Source organism: Notolabrus celidotus, chromosome 9 (assembly GCF_009762535.1).
Source record: "Notolabrus celidotus isolate fNotCel1 chromosome 9, fNotCel1.pri, whole genome shotgun sequence".
Taxonomy (NCBI): domain Eukaryota; kingdom Metazoa; phylum Chordata; class Actinopteri; order Labriformes; family Labridae; genus Notolabrus; species Notolabrus celidotus.
Genome location: NC_048280.1, coordinates 20,415,220 through 20,427,645, shown reverse-complemented (window position 1 = coordinate 20,427,645; position 12,426 = coordinate 20,415,220). Strand labels below are relative to the sequence as shown.

At 39.2% G+C, this 12,426-nt stretch overlaps 1 protein-coding gene across 3 annotated transcripts in view; it reads right to left on the bottom strand.

Annotated features, from left to right (window-relative positions):
• LOC117819349 (netrin receptor UNC5C-like) overlaps positions 1-12,426 on the bottom strand; it is a 216,816-nt gene that overhangs the window by 50,488 nt on the left and 153,902 nt on the right. For all 3 annotated transcript variants that reach the window (XM_034692652.1, XM_034692654.1, XM_034692655.1), the window contains exon 5: positions 497-677. In XM_034692652.1, the coding sequence (XP_034548543.1) occupies positions 497-677 (181 nt within the window). The remainder of the gene's footprint in view (positions 1-496; positions 678-12,426) is intronic.

Here is a 12,426-nt window from a genome sequence, read left to right as displayed (position 1 = left end):
AATTTGTAGAAACAGATCGTGTGTATGTCTCGAATGAGTGTTGTGGTAGATATTAACAACAAATAAATAAAAAGGCAATGATTGACACACTGACATGTTAAATACACATAGACTGTAAAAAATATTGACGTAGTATCTGTGACGTCACCGCCATATTGGAAATGCGGAACTCAACCAGGCAGAGTGTGACGTAGAGGGGCGGAGTTTGAACTCAGTTTATAACACTTCTGCATGGGCTTCATCGTTTGAGACCGGAGGTTGCTGCTTGAATATACATTGCTTTTTGGAGATGTTACATAGATATGCTGCAAGCTATATTATCTTAAGATTATTTTTTTGTTTAGAAAGGAAAGTAAAATCACAGTAATCAAAACTTTCAATTTGCAGTGTTTTTGCACCGCAATACTTTTAACTAAGACAAAAGCATATCGATTCCACCCTGTTTTTTAACAGTGTAATATAAAATTCACTCACTGATTATTGCATGCAAACTTACCATAAACTATAACAGTGGCAGTAGTGCTTCGTCTTTTGGCCACGATGTTCTTTGCCACACAAGTGTAGTTGGCGGTGTCGGACAGACGCGCCTGCTTTATGATCAGGTTGTGGTCAATGGTGATGTAGAAGTTCCTGTCCTCTGCTGGGTCAATTATCTCTTCATTCTTCAACCACTCCACCTGGCGACACACAAGGAAGAGATAAAAGGTCAGTATGAAGGTGTTCTGTAACATAAGATGTCTACAATAAATTTCAAGAGCATATCGGAAAAACCTAAATACCCAAAACCGGATTAAACAAACCCAAAAATAGTAATTAAGCTTATGTTCTTTTCTTTTTAACACTCATTAGATCTGTAAGGTGGGGGGGGAGCATGAGAAAACACATATCTTGTTTTCACATCTCATCAAACCTGAGCATAATAAGATAAGGAGATATGTGAGAAAGAATTGAAATTGTATTTGAAAGAAAAGTTCATCCGAAAGATTATATCTGTGTGAAAGAATACAAAATAAAGCCCAAAAGAACTAAGCGTCAGTGTTGATATAATCTTGTTTTCCAACCTCCTTTTATATAAAAGAAAGCTGTTTAAGTCTTGTTTTCACTTGTTCCACACACAAAAACTTTGAAGAAAGTACAGTACCAATTGAAAATCCAGGTAAATAAATAATTACAAGACTAGGAAAAGGCTTGGTAAAACTTCTAACAGCAATTTCATATTTCGTGGTTCAATTTATAAGAAAGAGAGAAAAAGCTAATACAAACTGACCTAATCACCCCCACACAGAATATGTTTCAGAAATCAAATATGAAATTTGCATTTGACTTTAAGGTGCAGGAGGAAAAAAATATAAGTATACTGTAGTAAATAAGGAAACAACTGCCTACAGACAGACACAGAAATCATCCACAGTGGACCCTTCACAATTTAACACCCCTGAGTGGCAGTGAAGAAAAGGAGGAAAATATCCAGAGCATATGTTTCTGCAAGGTACTTTGGGTGAAGAATGGGACAGTGAAAAACTATCCTAATTATGAGCCTAATCACATTTCCTGAGTGCTGTATTTACTGATCCAAACCCTCATAAATTCAACCTGTCCGGGCTTTATGGCAGCCACATAAATGTCCGAGGCGTGTTGTTAAATTCAGGTTGTTTAATTTCCTCCTCCCCTAACATTAGGAAATGGGAATCTCAGATGCAGAAAAGAGGAAATTCTGTGTTATTCTTTGGTTTACTGCCTGCATGGGCCAGCCTGGCAGTCTTCTCACACAGTTATTCCACCTGCTTCTCCCTCTGATCTGTAGAGATTTAGTAGTGCTCTTTGGCCATGGGGCTCACTGTAGCTCTGAATTTCCAATCTTAAGTGAGACACTGTGCGACCTTTTAGTTTCTATTACAAAGTAAAGGTTATACTGGAGGAATCAACACATACAAACAAACACACACACACACATATATATATATATATATATATATATATATATATATATATATACATATATATATATATATATATATGTAATACATCCAGACACAAAGTTGATATAATAGAAAGAGATTGTTGGCGCTGTGGAACAAATGAAAGCAAATACAACGTTTGTTATGTTTATTTATAATTACTCATGCTCGGGATGTTAAATAAGCTGTACTGTAGTGCAGATAAAGAGAAAAGGATCTTTGCATACAGTTCTAATTAATATGCTTGACTGTGAGACTCTGTTCTCAGAGATCTGAAGTCAATGATCAGTTATCCCTTATACACTACATCAATGTGCTTCTTATTAATGTGAGACATATTTGTGCAAGGCTTAAAGAGAGCTGTGAGGCAGCACTGTAATGCAAATATAAGGCTTTGTGTTGGCTTTCTTGTAAAAGCAACCTCAATATATACAAGGTTCCCACTCTTTTACAGAGATCATTTTCCAGGACATTTCCAGGACATTTTCATTGATGATCAAGCTGGTATGACAGTCTAAATTTAGTTCCTAATTTAGTTCCTAAATAGTCTAATATGTTCCTCTCAGTGGAAGTCTACATTGAAAGACATGTAGTCTATGGCTATCAATGAAATCATCTCTTACATTCTTAAAAATGATGGCAAATTGATAATAGAATAATGCAACCACAGATTTACAGCACTTCACTTTATTAGTGCAACCAAGTAACAATGATGGGCAGCTCTCATCTCAGCTTTCTCTTTTCTCAAAAAATATAAAATGAGCTAAGAAAAAAAAACAAAAGAGCCTACAAAGGAATCAGGAAGCTGCCTTACTTAAATAAATAATAATAATGATCAGAGGATCAGTGCAATAATGACCTAAATAGAACTCAATGACAAAAATGGCCGCAAATTTTTCTCAACTCAACTCAACTCAAAATATAGCGGTTTAATCATGATATTCATCCTGCTAAGTGGTGGATATAAAACAAAGTAAATGTCACGTTTTTGAGTTACCGTAAACTCTGAAAAAAATCACACCGGTGTTAAGACGCACTCTGTATTTGAAGATCTCTCAGAGGTTTAAAAAAATGTAAACTGTCTTCCTGCATGGCGATGTCTATTATGATCAGCGATGTCTACAACGTGGAGTTTCTGTGCAGCTGTGTCGCTCTTTTTGTTCCGTTTGTTTTCACTATCGGGAGTTTGCACTCCCGTGAGGATATAGGATTCAGGTGATGGGGGGGGGGGGCTGTGTATCGTGGCTTCATCTGTTCCTTCAGAGAGAGTCTTCTTGAAGACCCGGCAAATACTCACTGAGAGGAGAAATCGGATCAGCCCATCCAAGCTGAGGCATCAAATTTTTCTTATTGCTAACCTGAGGACATTAATAATGTTTGCTCCAGTTCGGTACTGTTTGTTTTGCATGAGTTTGGTTCTGGTTCTGTTTGCATGAGTTTGTTTCTGGTTCTGTTTGCTCGAGGTTGGTTGTGGTTCTGTTTAGTCAAGTTTGGTTCTGGTTCTGGTTCTGTTTGCTTGAGTTGGTTCTGGTTCTGTTTGCTTGAGTTTGCTTCTGATTCGGTTCGGTTCGGTTCTGGTTTGGTTCTGGTTCGGTTCTGGTTCGGTTCTGCTCCGGGTCTGGTTCGGTTCTGGTACGGTTCCGTTCTGGTTCTGTTTTGGTTCGGATCTGGTACGGTTCTGGTCCGGGTATGGTACGGTTCGGTTCGGTTCTGGTTCGGTTCTGGTTCGGTTCTGGTTTGGTTCTGGTTCGGTTCTGGTACGGTTCGGTTCTGGTTCGGTTCTGGTACGGTTCGGTTCTAGTTCGGTTCTGATTCATTTCTGGTACGGTTCTGGTTCCGTTCTGGTACGGTTCTCGTTCGGTACTGGTCCGGGTCTGGTCCGGTTCTGGTTGGGTTTGCTTGAGTTTGGTTCTGGTTCAGTTTGCATGAGTTTGGTTCTGGTTGGGTTTGCTTAAGTTTAGTTCTGGTTCTAACCCTAACCCTAACCCTAATCACAACCCTAACTCCAACCCTAACCCTAATCCTAACCCTAACCTTAACCCTAATCCTAACCCTTATCATAACCCTAACCCTAGGATCAGGGTAAGAATGGTTATGTAACAGAATAAATGCACAAAATTGGTCAGTTATAAGTCTTCTCATAAAAACACCGTACGTAAAAGGGTTTTAAACACACAAACCATTAGTTTTTGTAAAATTAAGGTAAAATATACAGCTACAAAAGATCCTTAATTAGGAGCCGTTCGGGAGTCGAAAGAGCCGGCTCTTCTTTGGGAGCCGAGTTAAAAGAGCCGGCTCTCTGAAAAGAGCTGAACTTCCCATCACTAAAGCACATGCTTACTACCATTTGCACTTTTAGTTTCCCTTGGAACTATTTGTATTGTAAAATGTATCAATGTAAATACTTCAGACCTGTATCATAGTGATAAACAGATAACACTTCAATTTGAATCAAGTAAATACCACTTGTATACTTTAAATCAGAGGGTCATTTCATTCCTTGTGGACTCAACATGACAGCATTTATACTTTTCAAGTAATTGATCTTAAACGCTTTCAGAAAATTAACAGTAGCAAGACTCACATATCCCTTCGAGCCACCAAATGGTATCCTAACAATGGTGTATATGCTGTTTTGTAATGACACAGCACAATTTTAAAATTTATTAGAAATGTATTCAAATTATTTCACGGACCCCCATACTATGGTTCGCGGACCGCCAGGGGTCCCAGGACCCCACTTTGAGAACAACTGAGCTAGAGTACGGTAATTGAGCTCTCAGCCTGCAGAGAAAGTTGTGAGGCACAGACCCCCAAGCTCTCTGCTGACTCCACTGGTCACACTATAACTTAAATATAAGACTCTTTGAATCAAAAGAGCACTCTACAAGGTTCATGTACCATAAAACTAGACAATATACCCCCGTTTTCTGTGAATGCATGATTATGACCAAGTGAAGGAGAAAAGATTCGAAAAAAGTTGTGCAGTGTTGCTGTCTTTTCCAGCACAGCGTGCACTCAACTTTCAATGAATGGGGATGTGTTTTGTTAATAGGGTCAGGTCGCACGCAGCCATGTTGGAATAATTTTCCAGGACTATATGTGATTTTCCAGGACATTTTACTTTTTCCTCCCATTTTTCAGGTGTTTTCCAGTACTGGAAAACTGGTCAACTGTTTTCCAGGTTTTCCAGGTTTTCCAGGACGCGTGGGAACCCTGTATATATATATATATATATATATATACATATATATATATATATATATATATGTATATATATAGAACTTTGCCTACTATAACCAATTCATCAAAGGAAGATGCACTATGGTGGCATTAGTTTAGTATTAAGAATTTCTGATGACCTCTGGGCTAAAATTAATCATAATTATGGTTATTTTCTGGCATCATATGTGCCACATATTCTAGGTAAAATTGATGAAAAGCTGCACTGGCTGCTGTAGTCTCAGCCTTGTTATTTGGGATATTATTACACTCATTGAGACTTGGCAGTAAGAGGTACACGGTTCAGTCTGGAGTGTCTGTTACATAACCACTTGCTCTCATTCCCAGTTCTGATAACGCCAGTACATGTTCTTGGAGTATAACAGGAGCGCCAGCCATGTTCACTGAACACTGTGAAGAACTCTGAACCTAATTGCCCCGTCAGCAGGGCCTGCCACAGACACCTTGACAAGGCTAATCTCAGAGCATGGTCTGACTGTCAGGTTTCTACCACTGACTTTTGTGAATTGGAAGATGATACCCGCTGTGCTCTGGAGCAGCTTCCCTCTCTTTTGATCCAGGGTGGAGTGCTGTTTTCATTCTGTTACCAAATTCAGAACACCTTGTTCCTCTGTTCTTGCTACACTTGTAAAGAAGAGGCGTTGCACATGAAGCAAATGTTGTTCTCTTTTAGGGACATCCTTCTTTCTTCTGTGAGCCTCTTTCAATCAGTGTAGCATCTCAGAAGTTAATCAGACTTCTCGTAACCACAACATATTTTCATGGAGGTGATATAAGTTTAAATCAGCAATAAACATGCATATAAAATAATGCAAATGCTTTTAGTTGATTCACTTTTTAAGTGAAACTGAAGTAAGAATAGGTTAAACTAAAAGTGGCCTGTTTCACAAACTTGTTTCAAGAGTGACCCCAATATTATTGCTTATCAAGTTTGCATCAGGGTGGACAGATGCATCCAACAAACACAAAAAGCAAAGATCATCTAAAGCAAATTACACTATAAAGAATGCAGTTGTTCATAGGTCATAAAAGTACAAAACCTATGAAGCTTTTTGAAATTCTCACAACAGCACTCATGATTTATGGCTTTGGCACGACTTATTAGATCAGTGAACATTTAAAGTAAACTGAAAGTCTTAAGTTGTAGAGTGAAAGATGAGTATATCTTTATATTATTTATTTTCGCCTCCACAACACGAACATGTTTACATGAACCCTTCTCCATTTCGGGCTGACGCGAAACCCAAGCTTCGAGGTTGAGTCAACAAATGCTTCAGGATATTTGAGGTATTTGCTCCTAGGAGTTCTGCGTCGCAGAGTGTGTGACGCAATGTAAATAAAGAACCGCAAGGTGACGTTGTGCTGGGAAATGTATCGTTAAGAAGTATCGATAACATTTCAGGTGCAAAATTCCGATGGAATTGATCAATTGGAACCGGTTCTAAGTCGGATCCGGTTTACGATTCTCACCCCTATATGTGCTTGTGATGAAAAGTAGTGCTTTGTATATGAATATGAAGAAAATCTTTGTCATTGGCAAAAACAGTCTTTTTGTTTGAAGAATCCTGCCTGTGGTTTTATCACCAACATCACCATTAAAAGAAATGATTGTTTGCCATCTTATCTGTTCATCAAAAGTACCGACATAATCAAAAAACTCAAGCAAATAAGGTGTTTGATCTGAAGTGACTTACTGTGAAGGAATTATGTGTTTATAAAATGAGTTCCAAAAGAGATCAAGTTACAAATCTGAGTCTAACTTGTGTACTGGACATGTGATTGCAGCACCGAATACAGATAATATCACCTTACTTAAAGGTAGTGAGTTCTTACACAAAGAGGCCCTGGAAATAGCCCCAGTCTGTGGTGATGCCCGAAGGTTGAAGCATGTGAGACTGATGTGTGCTCTGCTGGGCTCAGACAAAGAGACCACATGTGGTGGCTACACAGCCACTGCCACTGCATCATTAGCCACAGCTGGTGTTAGAGACGGTGTGTGCGTTTGTGTGGGTGTGTCTGTGTGTGTGTGAATGGCAGAGGGAGGTTGATTGGATCAAATCAACCCCAGGGGAGAATGTGTATTTGTTATTTTAACTCTCGCCCCCACATCACCTGTCTCTCTGGCTCTGCTTTACTCACACATCACTAGACACAAATACACACGAAGAACAACACACAGAACCTTTGGTTTACAGCCGTGGTGTAGATATATGAAATACTGGCATTATATTGGACATGACCGTGGATACACATACAGAGTGTGAGATCAAACCTTTGACAGTGTAGAATGTGCACAAACATAAGCTTTACTCTCATCCTTTGTTTCAAATGTGAAAGGAGCTTTTAAAAGGTTCAAGAAGAGTCCATTTCCTTTTTATCCTTAAGACAAAGAAACCAAAAAGGTTTTCTTTTCAAAGAGATAAAGGCTTCATTTAATCAGTTACAGAGACATTTGTTCATGTTTTTTCTGCTTGACCCTGTGACTGAGATTTTTACTTTGCTACAGGTATTTTTCAAACCGTTTGCCCCTGAATACAAGATAAAAACAGAGGTGTATTCCCTCAGCTCTAAATCATGAACTTGCTTGAAGTGTTTAAACACTGAAGTAGTGGAGTGAAGAATGATTTTTGAAATATGTAAATGCCTCCATATGTTTTCTGACTCCCATCTTCAGGACAAATGTCTCGTGTTGTATGATGCAAAGTCAAGCCTGCAGAAAATGTAATGTATTGCACAATCTATAGAGATATGCATCTTTCTCTGGCAGTGGAACAAAGACTTGGTCACATGCTGAGATAGATAAAAGTAGGGCAAGATATAGAGATATATATTCCCCTTTTGTTGCTCTCTAAAAGCAGCACAGACTGCTTTGAAACGCAAAGCTTTTGCTGCATATCTGCGACTGAGAGGAGCAACATCACAGTCTTACTGTGAAGCAGTGTAAATCTTGCAAAAGCAAAACAAATGGCAGACCACAGAGCAAGACGAAAGATAACAAAGTGAAGAATAACTATGACAAATGCTAAAATATGACTTGCTTTGTAGAGCCACTACAAAGGGGCTCATATGGGAGCTGATAAGAGTGCAGAGATACACGGTCTAAGGATAGCATCAGCACTGGATCACAACATTAATTTTTCAGAGGCAGAACACGCACAAACACACAATGTTTGTATAAAAAAAACACAAAATAGACCAGTTACAAAAAAAAATCTGCAATCAAAGACAGGCAGTGGCGGAAGCAATCTGGACTGCATGTGTGAGTGTGTTTGTTTGTGTGTCTGTATGCAAGCCAATGAATCACTGAAGTGTTAATATACTCGTCACTGAGGATTATCCCCTTGATTAGCTATATTATCTGGATCCCTATAAGACCACAGATGAGTGGGTTAAAGAGCTCCTGTAGTGATTACACTACCTCTGTGTGGGCGGAAACAGACTGTTCGTCCATGTTTTAATAATCCCACACCCCCACCACGCCACCCGCGCCAGCTAGCTTTGTCACTTTATTTGTGTAAAGCAGACTGAAATGATGGAAATCAGTGGGTAGAGACAGAGAGGGGACAAAGAGTGAAGGCAACTAAGGAAAAAACACTTTCCTTTCCTTTCAGTAAAATTTGTATTGTTTTTCTTTTCATCAAACTATGGGAACGCTGCACATTCATACCTCCAATTCTTTCAATGTTATTTTTAGTGTTCACTTTGGCAAATGTCGGACTGAATCATCCTGAGGAGGAATTATCCAGGAGAAGGCAAGATGTCCTAAAACAATGATTCATAAAACTAAAAATAAGGACACTCCATCTGACTATCATGCAAGGATTTCTTCTCCACCGAGGGAACCATGTTTCCCATAGATTACCTTAACATACCTCTAATTTGTTTTGCCAAATTTGCTGTGAGGGAAATATAATTGCTGACTTCATTATGTCCAGTAGCAACAATTTAAGTGTTTGAAATGCTGTTTTTATGCAGCATGGTCAAAAATGACTTTTTAATAGATAATCACAAGTACTTTCTTTCCAAAAACTAAACAAAATGGCCCAGAACGAAAAAGATATGCTCTATTTTATGCTCAATAGTGTGTAGATATTGTAATGGATATAATGTCCTGCTTTCTTTGAAAGAGCAGTAATGTCAAATGAGAAATAAGTGAAGACAAAACTTCTGGAAGGGAAGTGCTGCTGAGATTGTCCTTGTGTTTGAACTTTGCAAAATCTGTGCTTGAATTTACATGAATGCCATGGGTGAAGCTGTCTGTGCAGAGTCATAAATGTCAGTGCCTCTGGGTAAAAGGCCAGGCAAACTTAACCTCACGCTCAGTCCAAACACTACAGCTGAAATTATACTTCTGCTCTTGGACATCATTCACACTTCAGTGAGTGTCTCTCCTCCACTCTCTAATATGAACTTGTGTGACATTTACTTTCTTTCATCTCCAATTCAAATCTGCCTCTTGACTTGTGTGACTCGCAGGTCTGAGCATTCATTAGGACTTCATGGAGATGTGCGTGTCGGCTCCCATGTGAACCATAATTCCAGCTAAACCATCCCAATAACACCCTCCTGTTCACACCTCCTGCCCTCCCTTCCAGCACACTCAGACTCAGACTCACACACACACACACACACACACACACACAGACACACACACACACACAGACACTATTGTCTGTATTGTCATTTCTCGCTCACTGTCTTTGGGAAATGGATAAGACAACAAGAAGCACACTGCCCACACACACACACACACACACACACACACACACACACACACACACACACACACACACACACACACACACACACACACACACACACACATCCATGCTACTAGCAGATGTGGCGCTGTCATTACTATTGGCTCTGACTGGAAACTAGAGAGCCATCCCCATAATTGGCATGCTTGTTTCCATTATCAAACACTCACAAATATACGTATGCTCACACACAGACACACAAACACACAAAACACACATACACACACAGAAATGTGTAACATGCCAGTTGTCCAGTTCTCAAGGGCCTGTGCTTTCCAGTCAGTGGAAAAATGAAAGCAGGAGGAAAGGAAGAAAGCAAGAAAGCAAGAAAGCAAGAAAGCAAGAAAGAAAGAAAGAAAGAAAGAAAGAAAGAAAGAAAGAAAGAATATAACAGGGGGAGTGTGTGAGAGGCTGGATAAACAGAGAGCTTGGTGGGAGGACACACATTGAGAGACATGGACACAGACAGAGAGAAAGATGAGAGAGAAATACAGAGAGAATGAGAAATGAGTGTTGCAGACCATCAATCCTTCTCTTCTGCTGCCACCAGCCTTTTTGACATAAACCCAGATGACTGCCTATGACTGTGTGTTTATCAGAAGATAATACCAATAAATGCCACACACACCTACACACACACATCAGCCACCTCCTGATGTGTAGCTAAGTAGAATAGTAATCAAGCTATTCATTAGTGCAGTAACAAAGGCCATTACTGGCTAATCAACAATCTTCAAACTCAATCGAGGAAAGCTAATAGAAATTTAATCCAACAGCGCACATGAATATGCTGAAGCGTGTGTGTGTGTGTGTGCGTGTGTGTGTGCGTGTGCGTGTGTGTGTGTGTGTGTGTGTGTGTGTGTGTGTGCGAAAGAGGGGCAGAGTGACTGTGTGTGTTTGAGACAAAACAATTAGCTTGTTATGATTAGATGAACTAAAGGACTCTGTTGTTTCAAAAAGATACAGGAGAGAAAGTGTTTTATGATTTGTACAATGGTTCTGTCAGCAACACATAAAAACAACACATTTCAAAAATGTAGGTCCACATGTATTAAATCAAAACCAACATTGAGGTTGTATCTTTGTCCCAAATAATGAGTGCTAAATTGCGTGTGCAAGCAAAAAAATTGCACGTGCTATTAATGGCTGTGTTGGGGGTGATCTACTATGATTGCTAGCGCAATTGATAACAGGTGCAAAAGTCGTGCGGACCGCCCTATCTAAATGAGGATTTTGCGTGTGCTACGACTTGACACCATGGAGAGTTTAGGAGAGTAGAGTGGCCGTAAACAAAAAATGAAGTTTGAAGCCATGGAGTTGGAGGTGTTCGTGGAAGAGGCAAATAAACACACTGGTGAACTCCAGCAGAGACATCTCAGCGTTGCCAGAAGAAACGTGAGTCGGGAGAATGGAACAAAAAGTGATTTCATTAATTGAAAAGTGTTTTTGTAAGTTGCCCATTATGACCGTAAAAATAAATAAATCTTTATTCTTGAATGGAGAATCTTCATAAGATGTCTGACATTGCAGCCGCACTCCTTAAATTGTCTCAGACCAGAAAACACCTCAGCAGAGCTGAGGAGCTGATTGGGACATGTTTAACAACAAGACCTAACCCATTGTGTCCCCAAATATTGTAGGCTATTTACCTTAGAAATTTTTACTTTACAAATTACAAGACATGGTCTATTTGACTGGAATAAAAACAAAGACATCTAACACATTATTGCAAATTATCAGAGGTTCCAAGGTAATAGGCTACTGGATCCTTTTCCAATAAGGCTTTGAACCTGAAGTGAGGATCATTGAAGGCTATTATTGTAAAAAGCTACAAATTACCAGTGTGACATGATTAAATACAGTTATGTAAATATGGACTCATAGACATGCATTCATTCTCTGTGTGCAGTGCTACAAAAGTTAGCAAAACTAAAGCTTTTGTTGCTTAGTTTTCAAGGTTTGTGACTGACAACAAACTTTCTTATGACGATGGTATTCATTTATGCACAGATTAAGATATAATGTCCACCAGTAACAAAGACTTGAGACACCACTAGGATGATATGACAGTCTTTGGGCTTTTACCATTTGACAGAAATCATTCTCAGAGTTTAAAAATTTTCCTCCTAACTTTTAATTTATATTCAGTTTTGCTCATACTGGAATAAGTAAGCTATAAGCCTGTTATAAGTCTGTTTTTCTTTTGCTGAACTTTGGGAATGGTAAAGTAGCCACCACTCATTTGAAAAACAACAAGTTTAAGTAGCAGTTTGGGTTTGTGTGTATTTATGTGTTGGTGTGTTTGTTTGTATGGTTGTATTCATCCTCCTTCCTCCGCACTGCCATGACTCTTCTCTTGCTCACTTCACTTCCTGACATCCCCATACCTGCCAATTTGTGGTATTAAAATAAATACAAATGGCAACACTTAGGTTCCAAAACCTCTGGAATAATGGTCCTCTCAG